The 27,803-nt window shown below is 50.0% G+C and overlaps 1 protein-coding gene across 1 annotated transcript in view; it reads left to right on the plus strand.

Annotated features, from left to right (window-relative positions):
- The window catches only part of PRKCH (protein kinase C eta), a 175,134-nt gene that overhangs the window by 22,407 nt on the left and 124,924 nt on the right, over positions 1–27,803 (plus strand). The window contains exon 2 of the mRNA XM_006261626.4: positions 14,986–15,049. Coding sequence (XP_006261688.4) covers positions 14,986–15,049 — 64 coding nt within the window. The remainder of the gene's footprint in view (positions 1–14,985; positions 15,050–27,803) is intronic.

Consider the following 27,803-nt stretch of genomic DNA (forward strand, 5'->3'; position numbering starts at 1 on the left):
AGGAGCAAGGGGATTTGAAACTGTCTCATCGCTTTTCACGTTAAAACACGCCGGGCGCGTCTATACAAGACGCTTACTGCGCATTAGCCTAATAACACTGCGCAGAAGCGAGTTGGTTAAAAACCGTGCTAATAGCCTACTGCAGTGTTATTAGGCTAATGCACGGTAAACATCACCAAAAAAAGTGTGCTGGCACTACTGCACAGTAACTCTAGTTACTCCACATTTAGTTAGTACTTTATTAAGATAGTGCTAGTGCACAGTCTCTAAGGGTTTTTGGTTGTAGCCATGGGGTCTAAGGACATAGGCAGGCAACCTTCTTTGGGTAGATGCAATATCTTTTATTAGACCAACTGAGTAGTTGGAAAAAAGTTTTTTGCAAGCTTTCAGGCACAAGCACCCTTCTTCAGGCATAGGGATGTGTAGACGTGCCCATTGTTATTCACAGATTCAGTTGTAGCTCACTCTGCCTACTCGGGTACTTTTTTGCCGTGAACCAGACTGCCCTGAACTCAGCTTTGTCCCCTGGAGATTCCCCCTGCGATGCTTTGAGCCAGCATAGCAGCCCACAATGCCGGGCCCTCGCTGCTCGAGTAAGCAGTGTTTCAAGGGAAAAAGGGAACGTGGCTAGCCTACCTTCGCACCTGGCTTCTGAAAAAGCCTCTGAGAGCTGTGTCATGACCCGAATGTGTTAGAGGGGACTCTTTCCATGGGGGGAGTATCTGGGCAGTGGTGTTGGAGGTGTAGCTGCAGGCTCCTGTCAAACACACAATGCAAAATCGCACAGAGCTTTTCTCCTCTCAAGCTGTACGAGAGCTGTTGTTTCCCAAAGCAGAGTGACGCTGTTTGACGCCTGACTGCTGTGGCCACCGAGGGCAGGAAGTCGTCCTCCCCGGCTTGACTGAACTCAGGCAATTGCACATCACTCTGCGGTAAAACTTGCCGCATGTGCCGGCTTAGAAGTCTTTGCTGCCGAGACGGCAGTGAGCGAGCGTGACCATCTGACACCTCTCGCCCACATGCCCTTACTTTGCAGTCAGGGGAAAAAAAACCCCCATGAAGTGCAGAGAGCTGAGAGGCTGGAGATGAGATTTTCAGCGCCCACGCCTTGGCCCAAATTTTCAAAAGAGCCCTGCTCCGCTTGCTGAGGCCAGACGAGTGCATCATCCTGCACCCGCCGTGCTGACGCTGGTGGCCGGATGATCAGAATTGCTCTGTGCTCGGCATGCTGGTCGCCTTTGGCAATGGCTGGGTGCAGCGTTTCTGTGAACATCTGATCCCTTTGTGGGGTTTCTTTTTGACTCGTCGTCTTCCCAGCAATTTGCATGCTATGCACGTTGGGCAGGGAGCTGTTTTTCTTCAGAATAATCCTGTCCATAGAGAGGAAGGACTGGGCACTAGATCTTAACACTTTTGAGACCTGGGTTTGAGTCCCTGTTCTGTGCCGGGCCTCAGCGCTCTGGATAAAACATTGCGAAGAGTGAACCTTTTTTCCAACTATTGAGTTGGTCTAATAAAAGATATCACATCTACCCAAAGAACCTTGTTTGCCAATAGTGAGGTGTTTTGACACTGTGATAATGGGAACATATAAATGGGATGCATGCAACTAAGACTGCAGCTTGGGTTTTTGTCTCCTTGTGTTTGTAAACTGCAGGAAGAAGTGGGCAGGAATTCTTCGTAGCATCGTAGGGCGGGTAGGTCTTTGGGGGGACATTTAACTCAACCCCCTGCTGCCGGCAGGATCATCCCTCTCCGAAGCATCTCATCGAACCATCCCAGTGAAACAGAGGATGGATATTGGGTGTTTTAGTTCTGTTTTTGTTTCCTGTCCAGTTAATATTTCCATGGTAGCTCAGCTGGGTATGTTCCTGTAAACCACATAAAGCAGTGGTGCTCAACTTTCTGGGCTTGCGGGCCAGGTGAGTGGTGCAGGGTTGGTCCATATGCTGGACTGAGCCCTAGGGCCCAGCATCACCCTCTCCCCACCCCACGCTCTGGGATGGGTCCCTGGGGGCCTGGCACTGCTGTCTCGTGCCCTGTACCCCCTAACCCTCCCTGTGCCAGGACTGGGTCCTGGGGGCCTACCGTCATTGCCTCCTGCCTTCCACGTGCTGGGACTGGGCCCTGGAGACTGGGATTGGGTGCCCCATCCAGTGTGCCAAGCCTGCGACTCCATATGAGCAGTGCCACCGCTACCCGACTGCCAAATTTCCAGACCCATGGGGGAACGCTGCAAGCCGGATGAGATGATACCAAAGGCTAGATGTGTCCTGGGGGCTGGGGCTTCAGTACCCCTTTTCTTAAGAAACAAAAGAAGAGCTCCCAGGAACCATTACTGAGCCGAAGTACAGGTGTCTACAGCGTATAAGAGGCAGCATCTCCAGCAGCCTTGGCTGAGTGCTGATCCTGTTGAAGTCAAAGGGATTTCAGTGGGAGCAGACTTAGGCCCATACCTGTGACAATCCCCCACTTCAGGTCTTAGTTCCCTCGGCCAGTCCAACAGACTGATCCGGAGATGTCTCACACACCTGGGATGAAAGCAGTTATCGCAGCTTTACTCTGTCTCTGCACAAGTCAAGGTCCTACTGAACTCGCCGGGAGTCTTTCTTGAGTAACAGCTAATTTCAGCTGACCAACGACTGGGACTAGTTATCGGAGGTTAGTTGCATTTGACTGCTTTGGTGATGCTCTTTACACGGGCTTACATCCTGTCATTTTGCAACATTATTGAAGAAGAAAATAATGCTTTAAGAACCCATGACAAAACGAATGGAGGTATTAAATACTAGAGTAGAAAGGAGCTCTTAGATCAGTGTCTGCTATAACTGGTTATGGGAGTTTTGTACAGCGTGAATGGAGAGAGATTTAGTTTCCACTGCAAGTGTTGATAGGAGGAGGTGATGGTTTCAGGGTCCTAGGTTCACCGTATGCTAATCTAATAGGCACCGCCTTGGCTGATCCGGTGAGAATTGATTTGCGGCATCCAGAACTAAAAGTCAGTAACTACCACTTGAACTAGCAAGTAAAAGCTTTCTTGCTGGTTATGAAGCTGACTCAGCTCCTCTGTGGGCTGGCATAGGGACTTTAACACCCACCGTCCTGTGTGTTATGCTCACATTTGTCAAAGGGGAAAGTTAGCAAGTTATTGTCTGACACGGGCTCCCTGGCTAGTGGCATATTTTTGCGGTGTCTGACAAAGCGTGCAATTTTGCTCTGGACTCTGAAATTGGAAAACGTCAGTCCTGCCCAGCGAGAACCCTGTCTCAGGTGTTTCATTTTGTAGGCAGCTGCATGTCAGCCCTTGAAACAAGTAAAAAAAAAAAAAAACCCCGAATGACTAATCCAGATGAAATGCAGTTGGCCGGGAAAGAGGCTATCTGATCTGTCCAATAAATGAATGTTCACGTCGGGGTATGGTGTTATGCAGAGAGCCAGCATTTGATAAGCGCAGCGTGTTGTGTTTGTAAAATGAAGCAGGTTTTGGAAACGTAGTTCCAAAAAGAAAAAAAAGGAGATGAAATCCAGAGATCAATCCTAACTCTTCCAAGCCCTGGAGAAGCGCAGGGATGAATATCGTTATTCTGCCCTCTGTGTAATTAGTTGAAATCAATCATGAAAGCGAAACGCTCCCAGAACTGAGCGGCTCCTGGGGCTCCGGGTCTGGATGTGAACACTGCGGCACAGACGCTGCTTGTACAAATGGCAAATTACATACACAGCTCTATTAATTGAACAAATAGCAGGAAGCTAAACGTATAGCTACTTGCTTCTAATTAAATTAATTCAGCTAGTTGCGTCTATATTTATTTTTCACTGTACAGGGTCTGGCTTTGCTTTGTTTCCGAAGCCATTTCAATACCAATATAGCTAAAAAAAGAATAAATGGATTGGCCTTGTGCCAGAGATACGATGCTCAACCACTGTGGCAAGCCAGGCAGAAGGGACAGGAAACAATGGGCGAAAGTGATTTCGAGAAGGGAGGGGAAATGCAGCGGCTTGCTTGGCGATTGACTCCAGGCCCCAGAAGTCAATGGAAAGATTCCTGTTGAGTCGATAGGCTTTGGATCACGGTTTCATGGGTCGGCTTGTCTGCTGGGGTGAAAAAGGTCCAGATTGTGACCTTGCTTTTTGCATCTTGTTTCTACAAAAAGGCTGTTGAACATGCCTTCCATCTCGCTGCCTCACACAGCTTTCAGATGTAACGAGAGAGACCGGGCAGGCAGTCAACAGAAATTAAGGCCTCCTTATAGATTTGTTCCTCTTCCCTTTTGAACTTATCCGCGGTGAGGTTTTCGTGGAACAGTGCCAAGCTCCTTCCAAGGCCGACTGACTATACCTGCTCTTCGAGTTCAGCGAATGCTTCGGATGGGTGTTGATATGTTAGGAGGGAGATTACACTCCTCTGGAGGTTTGTTTTTTAAGCCTCCTTTGCCGATGAATCATAAACGGCCGGTTTCTGTTACGTCCATGAAGCCTGTGATTGAGGGATCCTCTGTTTTGGGCTCTTGGCAGCCCACTCTCTTGAATGAATCTAATGCTAAACTTAGACTTGTGAGAAGCGTACTTAACAAGGACTATTCAGTCTTTCCATCAAGAAGTTAGCATGAGGCCAAGGGATGCCAGCCCAAATTTTACCCAGTGCATCAAAGCTGAAAAAAAGCAAATTGGGGTTTGCTCCTACGAGGTGCTGAACACCCTCCTCTACTGAAGCCATCTGGGACAAAGGGCACCTGCCAGGATGAGGCATTGTGCGAACAGTTCTGATAGCTCAAGGAGCGTGATTTCATTTGTATTCAGCACCCTAATTGCAAAGAAATAAAGTCATGTAATGAGATCTGGGTGCTCCGTTGCTACACGTCAGACCTTGAGTTTTCAAGAGGCGCTCTTACACAATGCCTGGGATATTAAAAGCAATGATTCACCAAGGCAGTCAAGCACCTGTCTTTATTTTAGGTACGTCTTTAAGTTTTGAGGGAGTTAAAATGTGTGCTTAAGTCATGGCTAAAGTGCCATCTTGTGCCTGTCTCTACAAAGACATGGGTATGGGCCAGGCCCCCAGTGTTATCTGCACCTGGCTTTGTAGACTGGCACAGGACTGTTAGTGTCCATCATAGGTCCAGACAGATAGAAAAGACCTCGAACGTGAGCCGCCAGTGCGATGCTGTAGTCAGCAGAGCTAACAGCATACTGGGATGCATTAGCTGATGCGTCGCGAGCAAAGCTAAGGAAGTGATACTTCCTCTCCACTCGGCACTGGTGCGACCCCAGCTGCAGTACTGTGTCCAGGTCTGGACGCCGCACTTCAAAAAAAGATGTGGAAAATCTTGAATGGGTCCAGAGAAGGGCCACAAGAACGACTAAGGGCCTGGAGGACAACCCTTATGAGGAAAGACTAAGGGATCTGGGACTGTTCAGCCTGGGGAAGAGAAGACTGAGCGGGGACTTGGTGGCCATCTGTGAGGGGTGGAAGGGGTGAATATTTGGAGCTGGGAGAAAAACTGTTCACTAGGGAGCCCCAGGGGAGGACAAGGAGCAATGGCCATAAACTATAGAGGGTGGTTTCAGGTTGGGTGCAAGGAAGAACTTTACGGTAAAGGCGACTAGTATCTGGACTAGACTTCCCAAGGAGGTGGTGCAGTGCCCAACCTTGGAAGTCTTCAAGGGGAGACTGGACAGACACCTCGCTGGGATCACTTGATCTCAGCAGTATTCCTGCCCAGAGAAGGGGGGGTGGACTCGATATTTCGAGGTCCCTTCCAGCCCTTAATTTCTGTGATTGATTCCTTAAGTCTGCTGATAACAGCCTGGTAGATATGTGCTTTTCTACCAGTCAGAACTTGGATCTGTTTTTTTTGTATTTTAAGTGTAAATAGTACTTCTCCCTAGATGCAGGAGGTAACGTCCCCTGGTTATCTCTTGAGCTTACTACCTACAGTTCTCCATGAGCCTTTCCTTATACATTTCTTCCTATTGCGCGCTTCTCTGAGATGCCACCAGTTCATTTGTGCAGCTGGATTTGTATTCACCGTGCCTTCCCCCAAAAAAGGCATCTGACTAATCTCACTTGTTTACAATTTTTTCATTCAATTAATTATTACATTTGAAATTTCTGTTCCTCCATAAAAAGAAAGTCTAAACAGCTACAATTCACAGTGAGATTCAAAAGGAGAGAAGATAAAAAGCAAAGTATGGCATATACATGGCATTTCTGTTATCCTAGCATTGGCATGGCGTGGACAGGGTCCTTAATTATTACCTATAGCAGCTATGGAAGTCATAGGAGTCTTCTGTGTGCATAATCCTGGTCTGGAGGACTAACCAACTCGTTGTCTGGATGGAGTGATCTTGCTTTGGCCAGCAGGTCAGCTGCTTGGCTCCCTGCGAAGCTCTAGAAATCTCGCAGTTTAGTTACAAGACCATTATGAGTAGGGTGACCATAATAATTTGAGGGAAATCCAGGACAGGGGGCACCAGGAGGTGGGACTGGGCAGGACAGCTTAGTGTGTGACCCCCTTCTCTCCCAAGAGCGGAGCTGGGCAGGGCGCGTGCGCGCGTGCACACACACACACACATACCCCTGCAGTTCCCAAGAGCGGGTCTGCACAGGACACACACTGCACACTCACAACCCCAATCCTGCAGCTCCTGGGAAGGGGCTGGGCAGGCTCCCCACGCCCCGCACTCCAGTGTGCAAGCAACTCCACTTGCAGCCCAGCAGAGTCCAGACCAGGGAGCAACCTGTTGGCTGGGCTCCCTGGAGAAAATTGAAGCAAAAATCCCAGATTGGCCTGAAATCTCCCACACGTGCCCGACTCGTGACTCTGGAACCAGGCAGGCTCAAGCAGATTCCCTCTAATTCGGGACTTTTGCTTCAATTTTCTCTAACTGCCAAGACCCTGAAACAGCCTCTGAAATCTAGGACTGCCCTGGCCAATCTGGGACATGTTGTCACCCTAATTACAAGGGAGTTCTTCTTATGACTGAATTCAGGCAGAACTTGCACTAACTGGGACAAGTGCATTCCTTGGTCTGGTGTATAGTGGCCTGAATGGGAAACCTTGCCTGAGCTGCTTACACCTTTCTGTCTGTTCCGGCATTCGTAGTATCTGTAGTCAGGCTGTAAAGTATTCTAGGTGTGCCCTCCACCAGGCGTATAATGAGAGCTGGTAGTAACTGGAATGCAATAATTTCCTGCCTCCAGCACAGCTTGATGTAGCAAGTCCCATGCACCCCAGAAGGTCCTCCGGGAGTAATGCTTCCTTGTCTTGTACAGGGAGGTGGCTGGAAGTCCTTTTCATTTTGTTTTTGGGGGAGGATGAATTAGTTTCTCTGTGGTTTTTGTATGTGAGCAAAGACAAGGGAAAGGAAACTTTGAAAGGGGCAGTTCCTCTAATTGCATTCTCCTCTGGTGAGAAATGATACTCTGCAAGCTCTTCTTCCTTCTAATTGAAGCCTTTGCTGGTGGTAGGATGAGAGGCCCTGTGAAACTTCTGTGCTAGCAGCCTACCCCTTCTGTATGTAACAAGTCCATGCTTTGTAGTGCTGGTAAATTAAGTGCCTGGTCTACACGAGAAAAATTACCTAGGTAAAACTATGTTGGGTCAGGAGGTGATAGCTATACCAGTATAAGGCTTTATGTGGATTCCATAATACCGATTGAACGTGTTTTTCAAACCCAAATAAATTGTGCCAGTATAAACACTCTTGCAGCAGTATAACAGCTTCAACTTAAACTACCTAAGTATAGTTAAAGTTGCAAAATTATCTAAGCAAGTCTTAAATGAATACCTTAAACCATGCTCAGACGATTGCCCAATTTTAGCCCTAGGGCCGCAGTCTAGCAAGGCACTTAAATACGCGGCATAAAGCTAAGGACATGAATCGTCCCCGTAACTTAAATGAGATGACTTCAGTTCAGTCCATACCCGTGCTTCATCGTGTGCTTGCCGGGCTGGAACCGCAGGAGGCATTAGGCGGTGGATTCCCCAAGCCCGAGCCTCCCCCACGTTGTGCCCTATCCTGGGAAATTCAAAATCAGGATCTCATCAGGTCTGAACTGCTGTGGCAGGGTAGCTTGTCAGTCATGTCCAGTCTCTCAAAGGCCTTGTGAAGAGCCAGGCTGAAGGGGGATATTAAACACACACTCATTTTTCCTTTCTCCTTTCCATGGGATAAAATATATGTTCCGTCTTTAGTGCTTTTCCTAATACTTCTGATGCATTTTAAATAGGGGTGCACCGAGAGAGTTTTCTTGGCTGATACCAACAGCCAATTATTAACTGGCCATATCGGCCAATGCTGCTCCGATAGCTGATTTACAGGAATGCAGCCTGGCAACTTGGAGAGCAGCATCCTGCTGGTTAAGTCTGTGGGGAGGGAAGAGGCATGGGGGGGACAGATCTGGGCAGGGGCAGGGGCAGGCACTGCCCAGTCAGGGTGGTGCATGCAACCCTGGGGCAGGGTGCGGGACAGAGACCTGATCTGGGTGGCTCATCTGGGAGTGCAGGGGGGTAGGGAGTGGGGGCGGCTTTCCGCCACTGCCCGCACCCCTGGGGGAGGCATGGGGGCATCTGCCTTTCCAGATTTGTGCGTGGGGTGGAGGCAGGCTGCCTGCTGCAGGCTTGGGGCCAGGGGCTACACCGGCCTCTTCCCAGCAGTGGGCCATGGCTGCGCTTGGAGCAGGTGGCAGCGGGGCAGACTCAGTTGTGTGGGGTGGGCAATGGTGCTGGGAGGAATGGCTACGGGGGGGCTATGGGTAATTTTGCAGTAGCTACAGCCCCCTACGCCTCCCCTGCTCAGGGCACTCCACTCTGCTGCCTTTCCCTTGGGAGCACGTGTGCCCTGGGGAAGACTTGGGGGGCTGTAGCCACCCCAACATTCCCCATAGCCACCCCTTCCAACACCGCTGCCTGCCCCATGCAGCTGAGCCAGCCCTGCCTCCGTCTGCCCCGAGCGCAGCCCCCACACTGGGAAGAGGCCAGTACAGCCCCTGGCCCAAAGCCTGCGGTGGGCAGCCCGCCTTCACCCTACACACAAAGGGGCACATGCCCCCTATGCCTCCCCCTAAGATAAGTGCAGTGGCGGGGTGCCACCCCCACTCCACCACGACCCCTGGATGAGCCACCCATGACTCCACCCCGTGCCCTGCCCCAGGGTCTCATTCACCTCCCTGTCCGGGCAGTGCCTGCCCCTGCCTCTGCCCCAGCCCTGCTTCCTCCCTCACCGTGGGGCCCTCGATCTGTCCCCCCCACCCAGACTTACCAGCAGGACGCCGCTCTCCAAGGTGCCGGGCTGCATTCCTGGCTGCATGCGTGCTGCGGATACGCGCATGAACGCAGCATTTATCGGTGACGTTATCAGCCAAAAACAGCTGATTGCCGATAACTTTCATTTTCCTGTTATCGGTGCCGATCTGGTACATCATCGCACCTCCAGTTTTAAATGACCATTCACCTTTAAGAGCGTGGATTGTTATCAACAGTTGGATGCTGTTTAATTCTTTAGTTTCAATGAAATGGTTTAACTGACAAGATCTGAAGCTCTGTACTCTTCAAGGCCAGAGGGGACTACTAGGATCATCTAGTTTGTACGGACAAGGTGCTGTGGAAGACAGCTGGTTGCGTTTTAAAGAAACTTTACTGAGGGCGCAGGAACAAACCATCCCGATGTGCAAGAAGACTACCAAGTATGACAGAAGACCAGCTTGGCTTATTAGGGAATTTTTCAATGAGTTAAAACACAAAAAAGGAAGCTTACAAGTAGAAACTTGGACAAATGACTAGAGAGGAGTATAAGAGCATTGCTCGGGCGTGCAGGAATGAAATCAGGAAGGTCAGAGCACAATTGGAGTTGCAGCTAGCAAGGGATGTGAAGGCTAACAAGAGTTTCTACAAGTGTGTCAGCAACAAGAGGAAAATCAGGGTAAGTGTGGGTACCTTACTGAATGGGGGAGAGAGTGCACTGACGGATGATACAGAAAAGGGTGAAGTGCTCGATGCCTTTTCACCTCCATCTTCACAGGCAAGGTTGGCTCCCAGACTGCTGCACCATGCACAGTGTGGGGAGGAGGTGAGCATCCAACAGTGGTGAAAGAACAGGTTAGGGACTGTTTAGAAAAGCTGGACGTGTACAAGTCCATGGGGTCAGATGTGATGCACCCAAGGGTGTTGAAGGAGTTGGCTGATGTGATTGCAGAGCCGCTGGCCGTTATCTCTGAAAACTCACAGCAATTGGGAGGAGAAGTGGGGAGATGTGGACACGCCAGAGGGCAGGGAACAACTACAAGCAGACCTGGACAGGTTGGAAAAGTGGGCAGAAAACAACAGGATGCAGTTCAACAAGGAGAAATGCAAAGTTCTGCACCTAGGGAGGAAAAATGTCCGGCACACCTACAGCCTAGGGAATGACCTGCTGGGTGGCACAGAGGTGGAAAGGGATCTTGGAGTCCTAGATGAACATGAGTCGGCAGTGTGACGAAGCCATCAGAAAAGCCAATGGCACTTTATCGTGCATCAGCAGATGCATGACGAATAGATCCAAGGAGGTGATACTTCCCCTCTATCGGGCGCTGGTCAGACCGCAGTTGGAGTACTGCGTGCAATTCTGGGCGCCACACTTCAAGAGGGATGCGGATAACCTGGAGAGGGTCCAGAGAAGGGCCACTCGTATGGTTAAGGGCTTCCAGGCCAAGCCCTATGAGGAGAGACTGGGGCACCTGGACCTCTTCAGCCTCCGCAAGAGAAGGTTGAGAGGCGACCTTGTGGCTGCCTATAAGTTCATCACGGGGGCACAGAAGGGAATTGGTGAGTATTTATTCACCAAGGCGCCCCCGGGGGTTACAAGAAATAATGGCCACAAGCTAGCAGAGAGCAGATTTAGACTGGACATTAGGAAGAACTTCTTCACAGTTCGAGTGGCCAAGGTCTGGAACAGGCTCCCAAGGGAGGTGGTGCTCTCCCCTACCCTGGGGGTCTTCAAGAGGAGATTAGATAGGCATCTAGCTGGGGTCATCTGAACCCAGCACTCTTTCCTGCCTATGCAGGGGGTCGGACTCGATGATCTATTGAGGTCCCTGCTGACCCTAACATCTATGAATCTATGAGTTCAATCTGGATGATTGAAGAAGGGCAAATATAGTGCCCATCCTTTAAGAATATAGTGCCCGTCCCTTTTAAGAAAGGGAAGAAGGATCTGGGGAACTACAGATCAGTCAGCCTCACCTCAGTTCCTAGAAACTTCATGGAGCAGGTTCTCAAGGAATCCATCTCGAAGCACTTGGAAGAAAAGGTGATTAGGAGCAGTCAGCATGGATTCACCAAGGCAAGTCATGCCTACCCAACCTGATTGCCTTCTATGATGACATGGCTGGCTTGGTGGGTGTGGGGAGAGCAGTGGACATGATATATACCTTGACTTTAGTAAGGTTTTTGATGCTGTCTCCCACAACATTCTTGCAAGCAAGCTAAGAAAGTCTGGGTTGGATGAACAGATTATGTGGTGGATAGAAAACTGGCTGGATCATCAGGCTCAGAGGGTAGTAATCAGTGGCTTAATATCCAAATAGCAGCGAGTATCAAGTGGAGTGCCCCAGGAGTCAGTCCTGATGCCAGTTATGTTCAATAACTTCAACAACCTGGAAGATGGCATAGAGAGCACCCCCAGCAAGCTTGCAGATGACCAAGCTGGGGGAGTAGCAGATACACTGGAGGGTAGGGCTAGGATTCAGAGAGACCTAGACAACTTGGAGGGTTGGACGAAAAGAAATCTTGTGAGGTTCAGCAAGGACAAGTGTAGGGTCCTGCACTTGGGACAGAACAATCCCATGCACCGGGACAGGCTGGGGACCAGCTGGCTAAGCAGCCCCTTTTCTGCAGAAAGGGCCTGGGGGTTACAGTAGACAATAAGCTGAATATGAGCCAGCAGTGTGCCCTTGGTGCCAAGAAGGCTAACGCCATACTGGGCGGTATTAGTAGGAGTGTTGCCCCCCCAATGGAGGGAAGTGATTATTCATCTCTATTCAGCACTTGGGAGGCCACATCTGCAGTACTGAGTCCAGTTTGGTCCCCCAATACAGAAAGGATGTGGACAAAATTGGAGAGAGTCCAGAGGAGAGCAGCGAAAAAGGTGTGGGGGTTAGGGGACGTGACTTACGAAGAAAGACTGTGGGGAACTGGGCTTATTTAGTCTAGAGAAGAAAGAACAGAAAAGGGATTTAATAGCAGGCCTCAACTCCCTGCAGGGGGTTTCAAAGAGGATGAAGCTGGACTGTTCTCAGTGGTGGCAGATGACAGATCAAGAAACAAGTTGCAGCAAGGGAAGTTGAGGTTGGATATTAGGAAAACATTTCTCACTAGGAGGGTGGTGAAGCACTGGACAGGTTACCCAGAGAGGTGGTGCAGCCTCCATCCTTGCAGGTTTTCAAGACCCAGCTAGGCAAAGCTTTGGCTGGGATGATCTAGTTGGGGATGGCCCTGCTTTGAGAAGGGGGTTGGACTAGATATGACCTCCTGAGGTCCCTTCCAACCCTCACTTTCTATGATTCTTTGATTTTAAAGAAAGTAACAGAAAAATGGTGCACAATGACACATTTTGGCTTTTACATTTGGACACCTGCTTAGGTTAGAGGCAAACCAAAGTGAAGAATTTCTCCACAAAAACCTGAAATGTTCCTTTTGGCCCAGAACTTAGTGTACTTTGCATTTTAAAGTCATTTACAAAGTCATATGACTGTGCATAACCCCAGGAAAACACAATTTAAGCCAACTCGGGACTGGACATCATAGGAGATACAGACATTTTGCCCATAAGAAAAGGTGCAGGTATGAGGTGCTTGATCTACTACACCTGTAAGAGCATAGCAGATATTAAATGTTGATTCAAACTCCATGTTTAGTTTAGATTTTCAAACTAGAAAATAAGAAAACCATTTACATCTGTGGGGAAAATGTAGATTTTTGTGGAAACCACACTTCTTAATTGTGGGGGAGGGGAATCCATTTTGATGGACAATTCCCAAACGGGTCTAGTTTTCCCGTCTTCCATCCTACCTGTCATTCTTTGTTTTTTAAAGCCTCATATACAGCTATTGAGCTACATTAATACTAACTGCATGCTATCTTTCATCATGTTTTGCTCGTTTACTCCTCATTTGCATCTCATTCCCGTGCTTGTGCTCAATAATAACACCTGACAATTTAAAGCTATTTCCCAACATTATTGCCAAAATCTGGAAAATGTATAAGAACAGTGCTGGTTTTGTCTTCACTTTCTGAATATCGCTTGCTTTTGGCTCTTCCTGGCTGATCCACAGTTATTAGTTAGCATCCATAAAACAGGCACGACACTGTTTCTTGGCAGTGCCAAGGAGAAGTATTAGTAGACATTGATGTTATGTACCTCAACACAGCAGAGACTAGTTCATGAAACATGGCTGCATGGACCACCTCTTGTCCTGTCCACAGAATACCTGAGCAGCTCCTCCAGTTGTTACGTGGAGCTGATCCTCTTTTAAACTTTGTTTTCATGTGGTTTAGGAGCTGGAATTTAAGGAGTAGCTGGCATCAGGTGATGAACCAGCTTTTTGTGCACCAGTAGCAAGTGTCCTTGTCGTTAGACCACAGTTTGGGATCAGCTACTCAGTTAGACTCAGTTTGGGATCAGTACTATGCTATCTCTTGTGTCCAGGTTTTCTAGTGTGACCGTCACCATACACCATACACTTTCCAAGCATGCTCTAAACAACGTGCCTTCTACCCGTTGTTCTGGGAGGCCTTACCTTCCCCCTTCCTGTCTCTAGAGAGAAAGTTGGGTGTCGATTATTTTGCACCTGGAAGGTGTGCTATGTGATTATATTCATAAATGAATGCAAGATTGATATATTGTGCAGCTGGGCATGGTGCAGAAGTGCTGAATTGGCCGGTTCTCACATCCTGTGGGTCTCTTGTTTCACATCACTGAAACAACCCATGGGAAATTACTTTTCTCCTAGACGATCTACTGGTCCCGCCTACATTTGCACAGCAAGGGGTATTTAAACTGGGTGCGTCCTTTGTGATGTTGAAATATCTTGATGTTTAGCAGCTTGTAAAAAAAAAAAAAAAAAATCACCTTTTCTCACTGATACCAATGAAAGCCTGTGCGACGACAGCTGGAAATTATTGTGGTTAGTCATTCCTTTGGAGAGCTCTATTTTCAGAACGTCTGTTTTGCAAGGCTTATCAACACGCACGTGGTGTGAAACTTGTTGTTAAATCAGCAAGGATAAAATTAGTAGTGGACTTTTTTTATTTATAGGCCCCATGTGACTGGCTGAGTTGAAGTTCAGTCATTCTCATCAGGAATTCTGCAATCCATTAGGTGATGAACTGATGTGAACTCTCAAGGAAATGCTCAAAGAATATGAAACTAGCTCAGCTCGCAGTGCACTGACTTCTGTCCTGGTCCCCGCTGAGAGCTAATCTTTAGCCAGCACTAAATGACAGCACACCCCGGCTGGCAAGAGGTGGTTACTGTGATAGTCTGAAGTCAGGCAGACTATAGGGCAGGGTGACACCTTAGAGACTAACTGGTTCAGTTCCTTCATAGGCAGCAACCTACTTGGTCAGATGCTAAGGGGTAGTTGCCTACAAAAACTCATGCCTTTCTGAAGCAGTTAGTCTTTAATGCAGGGATGGGCAAAATACGGCCCACGGGGCAGATCCAGCCTGCCAACTGATTGCATCTGTCCATGGGTGAGCGCCTGCCAATTGATTGTATCCCGCCCGCGGTGCTCTGCATGGGGCTGAGCCCTACCCACTCCCACCCTGGGCACCCCATGCCATGCTCCTGCTGGCCGGCCCTGGCCAGCGCGCACAGGTTCCCGGTGAGGCTGTTCCTGGTGCAGCTGCATCTATTGGATGATTTTAGCAAGTAAAAGCCTGGTGGAGGAAATCTTCTTATCCCGAAGAACAACCTTGTGATCTCTGTTTCTTTCATCTTTTTCAGGTGGATTTAGAGCCAGAGGGGAAAGTGTTTGTGGTAATAACCCTAACAGGAAGCTTCACTGAAGGTAAGGTAAAGGAAATATTTTGGCTTCTTTCCAAAGATGTTTTAAAAAACACTCTTTACTCAAATTAAGCTGTCTCTCGCTAGCATGCTGTACATATCATGGATAGTAGTCTTCTTTGTGTAACTCTCGCATGCTGCTGCACTCTGAACTTTTTTTAAATGATAAGGGTAGTTTAGGAGAGCATATGCTGAAGTCCACATTGTCTTATAGCATTCTAACTTTGGACCCAGTGAGCTGATTCATGCCTGATATAGTTAGTCTTCCAGGTTATTCCTCACCTGGATTGTTTCATTCACTTCCAATTTCCAATTGGGTACCTTCTGCAGGACAACGCGTGGGGTGTCAGGCACTCGCATCTCTTCTGCACCATCCTCATTTCACAATTATACCCTTCTGCTCTGCAAGTGCTTTGCAACACTTAGCCCTGGAAATTTATAAATCTACAAGCCCGATATTTATTTGTCCTTTCCCGTCTGGTATGAATTGACACCCATGACTGCCCCTTCTGTGTAATGTTTTCAACTGTCCCACTGTTCGTTGTGATAACAATGAAAAACCTGCTCAGGTACGGTTGTGAGCTCAGGTGACGGAGCCGAACGAGCCGTGAAGTCTAATAGCCAACTGGAAAGGATAAAACATCTTTTGAGCATGCTCCGGGTCCCCAATTCAGCCACCCATCTGTATTCATTTAGGCTGCTGCATTTAAATAAGCACGTGCTTAAGTCCCAGCAATCTTGATGGGATAAATAAGTGAAGGGCCTGAGGCTGATCTCTTATACATTATGCCCATAACCAGGTCAGGTATAATATTCATAATTACAGTTACAGCGATAGTGTGTCATTGGGTTGTTTGCTCTGTGCCTGCCTGGTTTAAGTTTAATAGCAGATCTGTTTTGAGACCAGCAGGAAAGCAGTACACTGGTTCCAGACGGTAACGTCCTGGTAAGCAGGTTGGGAGGCGTTAAGGGGTACAGCTGGAAGTATGGCAGACGCTACTTCTAGGTGCCCATCAGGTTACAAGACTTGTTTTTGTCAACATTGATTTTTGCCAACTTGATTGGTAGATGACCAGTTGAAATGACTGAATGGCAAAAACCCTTTCTGTCCAGAGGTTGGGGGCAGTATTAGGGAACTGTTCAGAGGAAAAGGGGTAAGCAGACACCTGGTTGAATGCCGTAAGACAGGGGTGGCTAACCTGCAGCACATGTGACACAAATGATATGGGCAGCCTCTGTGGGTGGCACATGGCAGACTGGGGTGGGGACAGACAGTGCAGTGGCAGATAGAGTAGGGGTCAGAAATGGGACCAGCAGATTGGGAAGGGACCACAGAGCAGGAAGCAGATAGCAGAGCAGCTGATCAGGCAGGGGAAGGGAATAAGAGTGGCACTTGGGGAGGGAGGAGGCCCGATTTTTGGCACACCTGCCAAACAAATTGGCCACCACTGTCTGAAGAGGTTACACCTTCCTGTAGGGATGCGCCGATAGAGATTTTGGCGGCCAATACCAATAGCTGATTTTTAAGGAGGCGTATCAGCCGATACTGATCCGATTTCTAATACACAGCCCGGCAGCTTGGAGAGCTGTGTGCAGCAGGTAAGTCTGCTGTGGTGGAAGCGGAGGGGGGAGGGAAGGGGTATGGGGGGGCAGATGAAGGCCCCTGCGGTGAGGGAGGAGCGGGGCTGGGGCAGACACTGCCCAGCTGGTTGAGGCGCAGGATGGGGCCGTGGCTCGTCTGGGGAGCAGGGAGGGGAGGGCGGCTCCCACCACAGGAGGGCCTGGGGGGCTTGTGCCCTTGGATCTGGGCAAGGCGGGCTGCAGCTGTGGGCTGGGGGGTTGTTGGGGTGAGGCTGCGCTCAGGGTAGGCGGTAGCAGCGCTGGGAGTGGGACTGTGGGAGTGCTGCAGCCTCCCCAAAATTTGCCATCGGCCTCCCCACCTGTAGCCCCCTTCCAGCACTGCCACCGCCTGCCCCAAGTGCGGACCTGGCACAACCTCCCCTTCCCATGCACCGGAAAGAGCCCGCTGCTGCCTCGGCCCCAGCCCCAGCCTGCAAATGCAGCCCACCCTACCCTGTGCAGATCCATGGGCACACACCCATGCCCTCCCGGGGTGCGCACAGAGGCAGGAGCTGCCCCCCACCCCCTGGACGAGCCACAGCTCCATCCTGTGCCTCGCCCTGGCCTGGCTGGGCAGTGCCTGCCCCAGCCCCATCCCCACTCCCTCCCTCACCACAGGGGCCTTCATCTGCCCCCCCATGCCCCTTCTCCCCCCCCTCCCCTTCCACCACACCAGACTTGCCAGCTGCACACAGCTCTCCAAGCTGCCAGGCTGTGCTCCTTGCCTTGCTGCAGCTGCACACGTGCACGGGGCATTTGTCAGCCAAATTATTGGCCACATTGAGCCGATTTCCAATACAGTAGATTTTCTTTATATTGGTGCTGATACGATATTGAACTGATGTATCGGTCCCCCTCTACCTTCCTAAGACTCTAGGGGGCTGCTAAGCTTTAAGATAGACATGTGTCTAGCCCTTCTATCACTGTAATGCCCTGTTTCTCTTATATTTTAAGAAGTTTGTCAGGTCTTCTTTATTAACCAGAAGTGATGAGGCCCTGAGGGAAAGAGTTGTGGGTGCTGAGCCTAGGCAGGCAGATTAGGTGAGCACCCTGAACCACACGGTGCTGTATCCTGGGGCTGAGCAAAAATGCTGAACAATCATGGGATGACATGAGGCCTGGCAACACAGGGTTACTTTCAAAGAGACTAGCCATGGGTCAGAGGTATGCAACTAGGTCTTTAGCTTTAGGAAAAATTAGGCCTGTTCCTAAATACCTTTTTGCACAGGGATGGACATAAATGTGCATTTTACATTTTTTGCTGAATTGGGACTTAAAACATTTCTAGCACTGGGATGAAGATGTGCTAGCACCGTTATGAATAACTTATCAGATGCAGTTGGAGGCTGCTGGGATTTTGGACCAAAATGCATATTTTCTCTAAAATATTCAGCTTTACTGTAACTATATATTTTTATTCTCAACTACGCAGCAGGGCAGTCTCTAGCTACTGTATCATGTTACAGCTATTGCTCAGTCCTTTTATTGTTATGTCTGTCCACACCCTGTCCTGCAACCATTGTGCGCTGGTTCCCCATCCCTGACATTTTGAAACGGTTTGGTTGTTCTGTCTGTCCGCACCCACAGTTGGAGGAGGAAACCTGGTTTCAGTTATAACCTGCATTTTGAGTCACTCCTGTCCTCCTGAGAACTCCTTTTGGGTAGAAACTTTCCCAGCTTGGCCTAAACCTCAAGTTAAAGATTTTTTTTTCTTTTAATGAACAAATTGACCTGTGTTCGAATGTGCGAGATAACAGTAAACCACATTCTATTTACAGCAGCGTTTCTGCTTCCTGGGCTGAACTTCTGTCAGGTACTGAGCACCTTTTTTCTAGGTCAGGGGTCAGCAACTCCTGGCATACATGCCAGTGTGGCACTCGAAAGCATTTTGCTTGGCCTGGGCATCCCAGGGTAGACGGCAGGAAAGAGGCTGGGGCTGCACTGCCACACAAGGATCGGGCCCCTCGCAGCTCCTCCGCTGTCTGCCCGGAGGCATGCATGCACCTGGCTCTGGACAGACAGTGGGGAAGGGGTTAGGGCTGCTAACCCCTGCCGTCTTCCCCTGGCATGCCAACCTCTTACAAGGCAAAGTTGAGGTGTTTTTGTCGCCGTGCCCAAAAATGTCGCTGACCCCTGTGGACCACCCTGCCCTCTTGGAGCGTTGGGTGTGGGTTTGCAAATCCACATCCCACTTCTCAGTGGGAACATTTACACTTGGCTGACATTTTCTTTTCATAGTCTGGGTCATTGCTTCTTCACACACTGCATCTTGTGCGTTCTTTCTCCCTGATCCCAGGGTTTGCAGCCTGGAGCAGATCTAGATTCAGAGCAGTGTTTCAAGCTCCCTATTCACTTAGACCCAGGTTCCTGTTCCCCAGGCCTTCTGATGCCATGCGTGGTATTACCTCGTGTAGCAGGAGGCATCGGTGCTCCTGCTAGCAATGCCTGAGAAGCAGCCTGCAATTGTGCCGGGGGCAGTTAGGAGTCACGTGGCCTACACTGGCTATTGGGATATAAGCCTAGAGATGGAGCTGGGCAGGCAGGCTAGCCCTGAGAGCCAAGGAGAGGGGAGCTTGTGGGCAGCAGGGCTCCAGGTTAACATCTGAGCTGGGGTAAGGCAACACTGGTGGTTTGTGGAAGGGACTCAGGAGAGGTAAGGAGGGCTCAGAGAGAGAACAGGGGGATGGTTGACCAGGAGAGCAGGTAGGGCTGGGGTGCTTATAGGTCTCACTGGCCTAGGTGCGGGGCCAGGGCTCAGGAAGAGCCACGGCTGGAGACTGGCAGGGCTGGAGAGCCCATGGGTCTCAGTTGGCTTAGGATCAGGGCCAGGATCTAAGGAGCCAGGAGCAGCACACCTGGAGATGGAGGGAACCAGAGTGCCCATAGCCCAGAGAGGGACTGGCGTAAGGATGAACAGAGCCAGGAGCCCATAGGGACAGCTATGATTTGAGGATGCGTGACGTTTTCAAGGCATGGGTGTGGGTCTTGGGCAGGACGGAGCCCACGCAATTAGCCCTTAAGGCAATGAGCACAGACACCCGTGTTCATGAGTGTGCGACCAGGCTTGGGGAGCCCTGGGGCAGCCTCCCTTTTTAAAAAAGGTAAAAATACATCAAGATGTGGCAGGTGAGGGGAGACCAAAAAGAGCAAAGTTGAGAAGGGCTGAAGGGGGCACCATCATGGCCATCCCTGGAGCGGGACCCTGTTACATCTTGTTATGTGTTGTGCTCAATGCCATTTTTTGCCCCTGTGCCAGGCTGTGCAGGATGAAGTACCCCCAGGATTAGATGTGAGGTGGCACCACTGTCGTCCTTCCTCCAGGAGCCGGATCTAGCAGTGAGCCTGTTCAGTAGACGTGCTACCTAGATGCATGTCCAGGGAGCCTTTCTCAAGCCTAGTTGACAGCTCCTTCAGCCCCTTGTCCTCAGCCTCTATCCTCACTTGGGGAGGGTCACGGCCTGGCTTCTACCTGGGGGTGCCAAGGACCCTGGCAATGCCCGTTCCCCTTTATCTCCTGCCTGGACAAATTTGATTTTCATGATGCATCTCCTCACCTCCCAGGATTATTTATACATAAGTGCATGTATTGCTTGTGACAAATTCCTGATTGCCAGCTGTCCATGGGAAACTGCACCTCAAAGAGCGACGGGCTCAGTGGCAGGGCATCTGTTCTCCAGCTCAGTCGGTTTCTGCTGCTTCAGCCCCGACCGGGTGCCCTTGGAAAATGTTCCAAAGCATCCACGTCCCCTTTTCAGACATAGTCGCATCTGAACGTGAGACTCAAATGCTGGCTGCAAACAGGCATTTTTGCAACTTTTACTCCCCTGTCAACACTCGCCTGCATGCAAGTTTGCTAACAAGGATGCCAGCCTTGAGGAGGGTAATGCAGGCACCTTTTTGCCTTTCTCAGCTATTGGTTATCCTCAGCTCAGCATGGGCTTGACTGAGCAGTTTAAAAGGCAGAAGTTGTAGGATGCTGGGCTCTTCTAGGGGATTGGACCCATCAGTGCCTAACCAGCTGCCTCCCAGCTGCAGAACGGCCTGGGCTCTGTAATCCTGAAGGGACCAGACTAGGAAGGAGAAGGGAGCAGAGGAGCTTTGCCACGTCGGATGCTGGCCTGCAGGGTGTAATCCTGTGGGAAACGGGCCCCAGGTGAGGGCAGGACATGATTGCAACGTGGAAGTTGCATTGCATTGTTTTGTTTTGCAAAAATAAAACCAAAGCCCTGAAGAAAAAAGGCCTGAAAGCCTGTGGTTGCCTGAGCCCCTAGGAGGAACCCACCAGCTTACCGCCCCACCCCATTTGCTGCTGCTGAGCTAGTGCCTGCTGCCTGTGGGTTTGACAGCAATATTCTCACACGCAAAACCTTCTCCAGGATTTGGGTGGGTTCAGCTTCATTTCCTGCCAGGGCATGCCCAGCAGCAGCATCTTCACGTAGGCGGTGAGGCTTGACGTGGACCACGTCCTACACCAGAAGCAGGACAGGTCTGCAGGGCGTTTCAAACAGGCTGTTCAGCCCTGTTGAGTGGCAGGACCAGTTAACCTGCCCCCATGGTAGTTAGCCCGTCTGCAGCACGTGGGGCTGTAGCTGCACTATGTCTGGTTTAGGCAGCAGCCCGGGCTGCCTGGTGTAATTGGGGCACTGCTGCCTGTGACAGCAGGTTTGCCCCGTAGATTGGGCTTGATATGCTTGGAGCAAAATGGCTAAAACTGCATTTTAAAACAGCGATAGCCAACCTTCCAGCCCCGTGGTCAGGATGAGCGGCACGGGATCGGTCTGCGGGCTGGGTCCTGTGTGGAGTCAGCCTGCTGGCCATCCCAATCCCGCACACCAAGATCTGGTCATGGAGGACCGTGTGCTCTGGGGCAGAGCCACCTTGTCTGGCCTCCAAGGCTCCCCATGGACCTGGAAATTTAGCAGCAGGGGAGCAGCCATTAAGGCTGCCGCCGTTCCCCCGCTGCTAAACTTCTGGACCCGGGGGGAGCTCCGTGTGTCATGACAGGTGCCGGGCAGCCAGGTGTGGGGGTCACCCAGGGTCAGAAGAAGCAATGAAGATCTGAGGTCAGTGTGCAGGGTCTGAGTGTAGGGAAGCCAGGAGATCCATCTGAGGAACCGTGTCAGAGATCCAGAGCACGGGGTCAGAAGGCAGCTGGAAAATTGCACCTCAAAGAGCGATGGGTATCAAACCAGAGCTGGGTCAGAGAGCCAAAGGGTCAGGTCAGTCTCGGGGTCCGTGGGTGAGCTGGGTTGGGTACTTAGAGGATCCGTCAGAGAGCCGGTAGAGACACAAGCCAAGGGCAAGGCAGCCGGGGTACAAGGCTGAGCCTTATGGCCCAGACACTTTGCCTTCTGTGTCGGGGGTTTTATGGGATAAGTACCTTGCATTGTGAGATTCATAGATTCATAGATGTTAGGGTCAGAAGGGACCTCAATCGAGTCCGACCCCCTGCATAAGCAGGAAAGAGTGCTGAGTCTAGATGACCCCAGCTAGATGCCTATCTGAGGTACTCAGCCACCACGGGAAGGAGCGATGTATAATCACACAAGATTAATTCTTGATTAACACTGTGCGCTTAACTGGATGATCTTCCAAGGTCCCCTAATGTCTATGTCTACGAAGTCTATTGGTAGGGCGAGGAGACGCGACTTCTGTTCTTGATTCTGAAACTGAGCTGCTCGGTGAGGTTGACTCAACGACTTGACTTCTGGATCCCTCCCTTTTTCCAGCGGGGCAATTAGAGACTGCTTCCTTCCTGGTGTGATGATATTAGGACTATCGTATATGAAGTAGAGTGCTTTGCCAGCCCCTCATTCTGGGTGTTGCAGAAGGCCCGGTTGTTAGTGTCAGTATTTAGCCCATTGGAGAACCGCGGCTGCTCTCGACAGCGACGTGATCCCTGTTGTTTTTATTCCTCCACTGGTGCTTTTACACCAAGTTCAGGGAATAATAAAGAAGGGCCTTGTAATACAGCACTGGTCTTGGATTAGGACTGCTGGAGTTCATCACGGGTACAGACAGTCTCTGTGACATTTAGCAAGTCACTTAATCTCTCTGCTTCTGTTCCTTACTTGGTAAAATGCGACTAATGTTCCTTTCTCTTACTTCTTGCCTGTTTAAATTATAAACTTGTTGAAGTTCGGGGCTGTCTCGCATTACTGTGTGCACTGTCCCTAGTGAGAAGGTAATGGTTTAATTTAGAGGTCAGTGACCTATACCCCCCAGGCTGGATCTGGCCTGGGAAGGTCGGACCTGGTCCCGGGTGATTTGCATCTGCTCTGAGCCACCCACCCTCTCCGCAGCACTGTCCCTGCTCCTCTCTTGTGCCTGCAATTACCCTCATTGCAGAGGTCTTGGGTGCTTTCTCTTGCTCTCGCTGCAGACAGCTTGAGCAGGGTGGAGGCAGGGGAAAGGGGCAGCGATCTGCAGCCAGCAGCGGGGAGCTGAGTCCCAAGCTCCGGCCCCAAGGGACAAAAGGTGGCTGCTCCCTCATGTAGTTGACGGCTCCCTGAGGAGCCTGTCTGGAGGAGGGCAGGTCAGTGACTGTAAGCAGTAGTTTGAGGAAGGCTTTCCACCTGAATTGGGAAACAGAGGACAACATGAAGGTGCTTGAGAAAAGTGGAGCCAGTGATGACTGCAAGTTGCATTGGTGGGCCATGATGTTAGGAGGAGCTTTAAAAATGAGAATGAGAAGGTCTCATTTTCTATGGTGAAAAGAAGGAATGGCCACATCCCAGGGAGGTCATCTTAGCAGCATCTTTTTGAATGGGTACGTTGAGAAGGGGGGTGTTTCAGGAAGGCCAGAAAGCCAGCAGAAGGTCTCGGACACAGGGAAGAGTCAAGGACGATGCTGCAGGCTGCTCTACTCATGGAGCAACTACTGAATGATTATATATCGATCCTTTATTATGCCAGAGGGAGAGTGCAGAAGTGATCGGGAACAACTCCAAGCCTTCTGCGTATGGCCCGCTGTCACTGTTAAAAGCTCTGAGCCATTGAGGAGTGGGAACCCATAGGGTCCGGGAGGGAAGCCCTGCTGCAATATGGTACATCCTCATAAAGCCTTCCTTCAGCCTCCTTTCTTCGCCTTTAATTTTTTTCAAGGAGATAACAAAGATGATGGAAGCTTATAATCAGATTTCAAAATCAAAACCAATCAGATGAATGGTATTAATGATGCAGAGTCAGTCATTTCAGTGGCATTTTGCAAGCGCAGGGGATGGCCTCCAAGTCTTTAGTCCCTTGCATAACACACAGCTAGATCTTCTTTGTCACTAATTACTAATTGGGCAGATATGGCTGTAATGATCCCTTCTGGACACCAGCATCCTGCCACATTGAGTTACATCTGAGTTGGCATGAAGGTGTATGTGGGATGGGGAAAATGTCTCAGGTGCTGGCCTGCACTAAAACCCCAGGGATATGTATGAACGGTAGGGGAATGGGGGCCCTACAGCTCTGTTGCCCACCTCAGCATTTTTCCGTGGTTGATTTTGAACGAAGTCCACCTCATGGGGTTTCCTGCCCTGGAAATCTCTTACCAATAGTGATGGGATGCAGAAGAAAAGGTCAGTTCACAGCAAACAAAGGAAACAGTGGCTCAGTGTAAATGGAGTAGCTTTTTGAGACACCTGCAAGGCTGGGAAGAGCTAAATCGTTTGGCTGGAAATGGGGTGCATGCAACAGCCCAAAGGAACCTGTGGAAACTCTGTCTGAGCAGGAACCACAATGGACCACAACGCATTTACTCCTCAATGTTAGGGTTGTTGGTTGTAGCCGCATTGATCTAAGGACATGGGAAGCAAGGGTCTTTGGGTAGATGTGATATCTTTCATTAGACCAACTAAGAAGTTGGGGAAATTGTTGTTTGCAAGCTTTCGGGCACAAACACCCTTCTTTGGGCATATAGAGAGTCTGGTGGTGAATTGTGTGCTCTCCTGGGAGTGCACAATTCACAATTCTACCCAAGAGAGCACACAAGAAACCCCTCTAGTATAATAGATGTTTCTGGCTGCGTCGGCATTTGCGTTTATTCTTTTTTTTTCCACAGATGTAAATATGTTGCGAGTCTAGGCCTACAGTCCTGCTTTTAGCCTTTCACTCTAGATCAGGGGCGGGCAATTATTTTGGGCAGAGGGCCACTTACTGAGTTTTGGCAAGCCATCGAGGGCCGCATGACAGGCAGCCAGGGGCAGATGACTATTAATTTTCTAAATTTTTTAGGGGCTCCACGGGCCGGATTGAATGGCTTGGTGGGCCGTGTTTTGCCCACCTGTGCTCTAGACGTTATACTGTATTTTGGCACAATTCCCACCCCCCCCCCCACACACACACACATAAGGAGGGACCTACTCAAATCACAATTTTGCAATTTTCACAGAAATGGTGAAAAACTGTGGTTTCCATGATTTTGCATGGAATCACCAGGAGAAAAAAAAACCTTACAAGAAATAAAACGCTGGCTCCCCAGCGGGGAGTCCAGCCTCGGCCCAGCCTGGCAGCCCACTGGCTGGAGGGGAAAGCCAAAGGGAAGCAACCAAGATGGTAGCTGCTCCCTCTGCCACTGATTGGCTGGGAGGACTGCCTTTTGTGCAGCCACACCCCTCTCTGCCAATCAGCAGTGAGGGGTGGAGCCTTGTGAAGGGCAGCCCTGTCTGCCAGTCACTAGTAAGGGGCAGGGTCACATGAAAGACAGCCCTCTCAGCCAATCGGCAGCGAGAGGCAGGGGTGCCGGTGCCCCTTGGCCAATCAGCGGTGGGGGGAGCCACCATGAGAAGCCCATAGAAATGGCCGATGGCACCGCAGTTGACCTGTGAAATTGCCCATCTGCCACCTCGATTTGGGTAGGTTCCTACACATGAGAGATGCCTCATGTTTTTGGAAAGGCAGAACGATGAAGAGTTGTTGAGTCATGGAGGCTGATTCTGGCAGCGTGGACCAGGGGCCAGGCGCATTTGTCTGCTTCACTTGCCCTCCCCTTCTGGCTCAGCAAAAAGCTACAAGTTTAACCCTGTCTCAGCCTCTGCCAAATTGGCAGCAGCTTCTGGCAGAGCCGCAGACTCTGCCTCTCCCCATGTGACCAGGGGGGAGCCAAACCCTGGCAGCCATGCCAGGGTCCCCAAGCCTCTCTCTTGCAGCGTGGAAATCAGCTTCCTTGTTTAAAACATGGACTCCAGGTTTCGAGGGCTAAATTTTTGAAGAAATGTTCAAGAAAATATGATGCCTCTCTTGTTGAAATTTGCTTTAAAATATTTTGATATGTAAGGCACACGAGAATTATGTCTGGCATGTTTGAAAGTCAATGGGTAGGATAATTATTATGTTTTCGTATTTAATACTGGCCTGGCTACTTGCACTGAAGTCCAGGGATGAACCGCACAACCCCCACCCCCCTCGCCTTCAGAGGAGGGGAATTAGATCAATGCTAGATGGGTTTAAAGAAACCACCCTTTGTATTACTACTATATTTTCAGACCTTACTTCCTTTATTGGGCAACCCAGTGATATTAATTGGTAGCAACTTGGAGGTCAGTGCTTTTTGCGGCAAGCTCCAAACAAGTGAGCAGAGGAGCCCTGGTCTGTTTTCTCTTAGATGCTTCCCCCAAGGCAAGTGTTGGTAAGAGTGGCTCATCTGTCCCCTGGCATTAGCCTGCACGGCTGTTTTGAGACATGGAAACACATCTGTTGTCCGGTGATATACATCATTTATGTTAAAAGGACAAACTGGTACATTGGAGGGAAGGAAGAAGGAGACTAAGAACTTAGCCATGGCATGTCTCTGGTTTTTAACTAAGTTGCTGGAACATGTGTCTATCTTCTTGCAAAGCTGTTTTGGTGTACGTGATTATTTTGTACAAACACCCCTCCTTCAGCTTGCATTTCCTGTGCAAACCCACCAGGTCAGAAATACATAGCTCCTTTACCTCAGATTGTGATCGCCATGTGCTTGAGGCAGAGGCTGCTGACCAGGTTCCCACCCGTGCTGCTAATATAGCGTGCAGAGCAGCTCGCCGCAGTTTCTTGCAGCATCTAGCAGTTCACTGTGATGGAAAAAACTGCTATTTTCTTGCGATTCATTAAATTCCTTGGGCTAAAATATGTGTTTTCATATTCATGTCATGATTTTTAAAAGTGGCTGCTAATTGGGAGCGCCTCTCTTTTTGGGTCTCCAAAGGGCAAAAGGGCAGGGCTCATCTTCCCTTCTTGGGAGCTCTTCGCATACGGTGGAAGACCCATCTGAATCGCTGGGAATTGCAGTTGCCTGCATGCATGCTTGGGGCCGCCTTGAGCTCAACAAGAGGTTGGCTCCATTTAAGCCCTTCTTAAAAATCCAATTTGACTCTTAAGTCCTTCTAAAACAGGGGCGGGCAATTATTTTAGGCAGAGGGCCGCTTACTGAGTTTTGGCAAGCCATCAAGGGCCGCAGGACAGGCAGCCAGGGGCAGATAAATATTAATTTTCTAAATTTTTTAGGGGCCCCACGGGCCAGATACAATGGCCTGGTGGGCTGCGTCCGGCCCACGGGCCGCATTTTGCCCTCCCCTCTTCTAAAACCATTAGCGCTGTCTTTAGTCGGTCTAATAACCATATGACATTTCCCAGATTTTATTCCTCTCCTTTGGATCTCTCTTGCCTTCCTGTCCTTACACTGTGACATCTCCAGGGCAGGGGCCCCTCCCTTCTTCAGTGTTGGGAAACCACCTGGTGCACCCTGGGTATTACCGCAACCATGTGGTTTTGCCTTGAAACGATGCTGCCGTCGCTCTGTCCTCCCTACTCCTGTGTGTCTCAAAACCAGCAAGCAGGGTCTCCCAGCACTTCATATTTCATAGCAGTTGCTTGATGTGGCTTTTATTGCTCATCTCTCAGATCCCTTCTTAGTCCATGTAGTCCCTCGAGTGATTTGCAGAGGCCGGGCGGCTTAGGCAAATAGTTTTTCAGTCTGTGTCAGTGCCCTCGGTAGTTACTCTCTGATCCAGAGCCAGTGGCAGGAATTCAGACCTGCCATTTATTTCCTCTTCTCCTTCTCTTGAACTGGATGTCGACTTCAGCTGTAAAAGGACAAACCACTAGTTTTTGAGTAGTAAAAAGGCCTAAAAGGCCCACATGCGGTGCGCATTAATTGCTCCAGATTGACT

The sequence above is a fragment of the Alligator mississippiensis genome, chromosome 2 (genome assembly GCF_030867095.1).
Source record: "Alligator mississippiensis isolate rAllMis1 chromosome 2, rAllMis1, whole genome shotgun sequence".
Lineage (NCBI taxonomy): Eukaryota > Metazoa > Chordata > Crocodylia > Alligatoridae > Alligator > Alligator mississippiensis.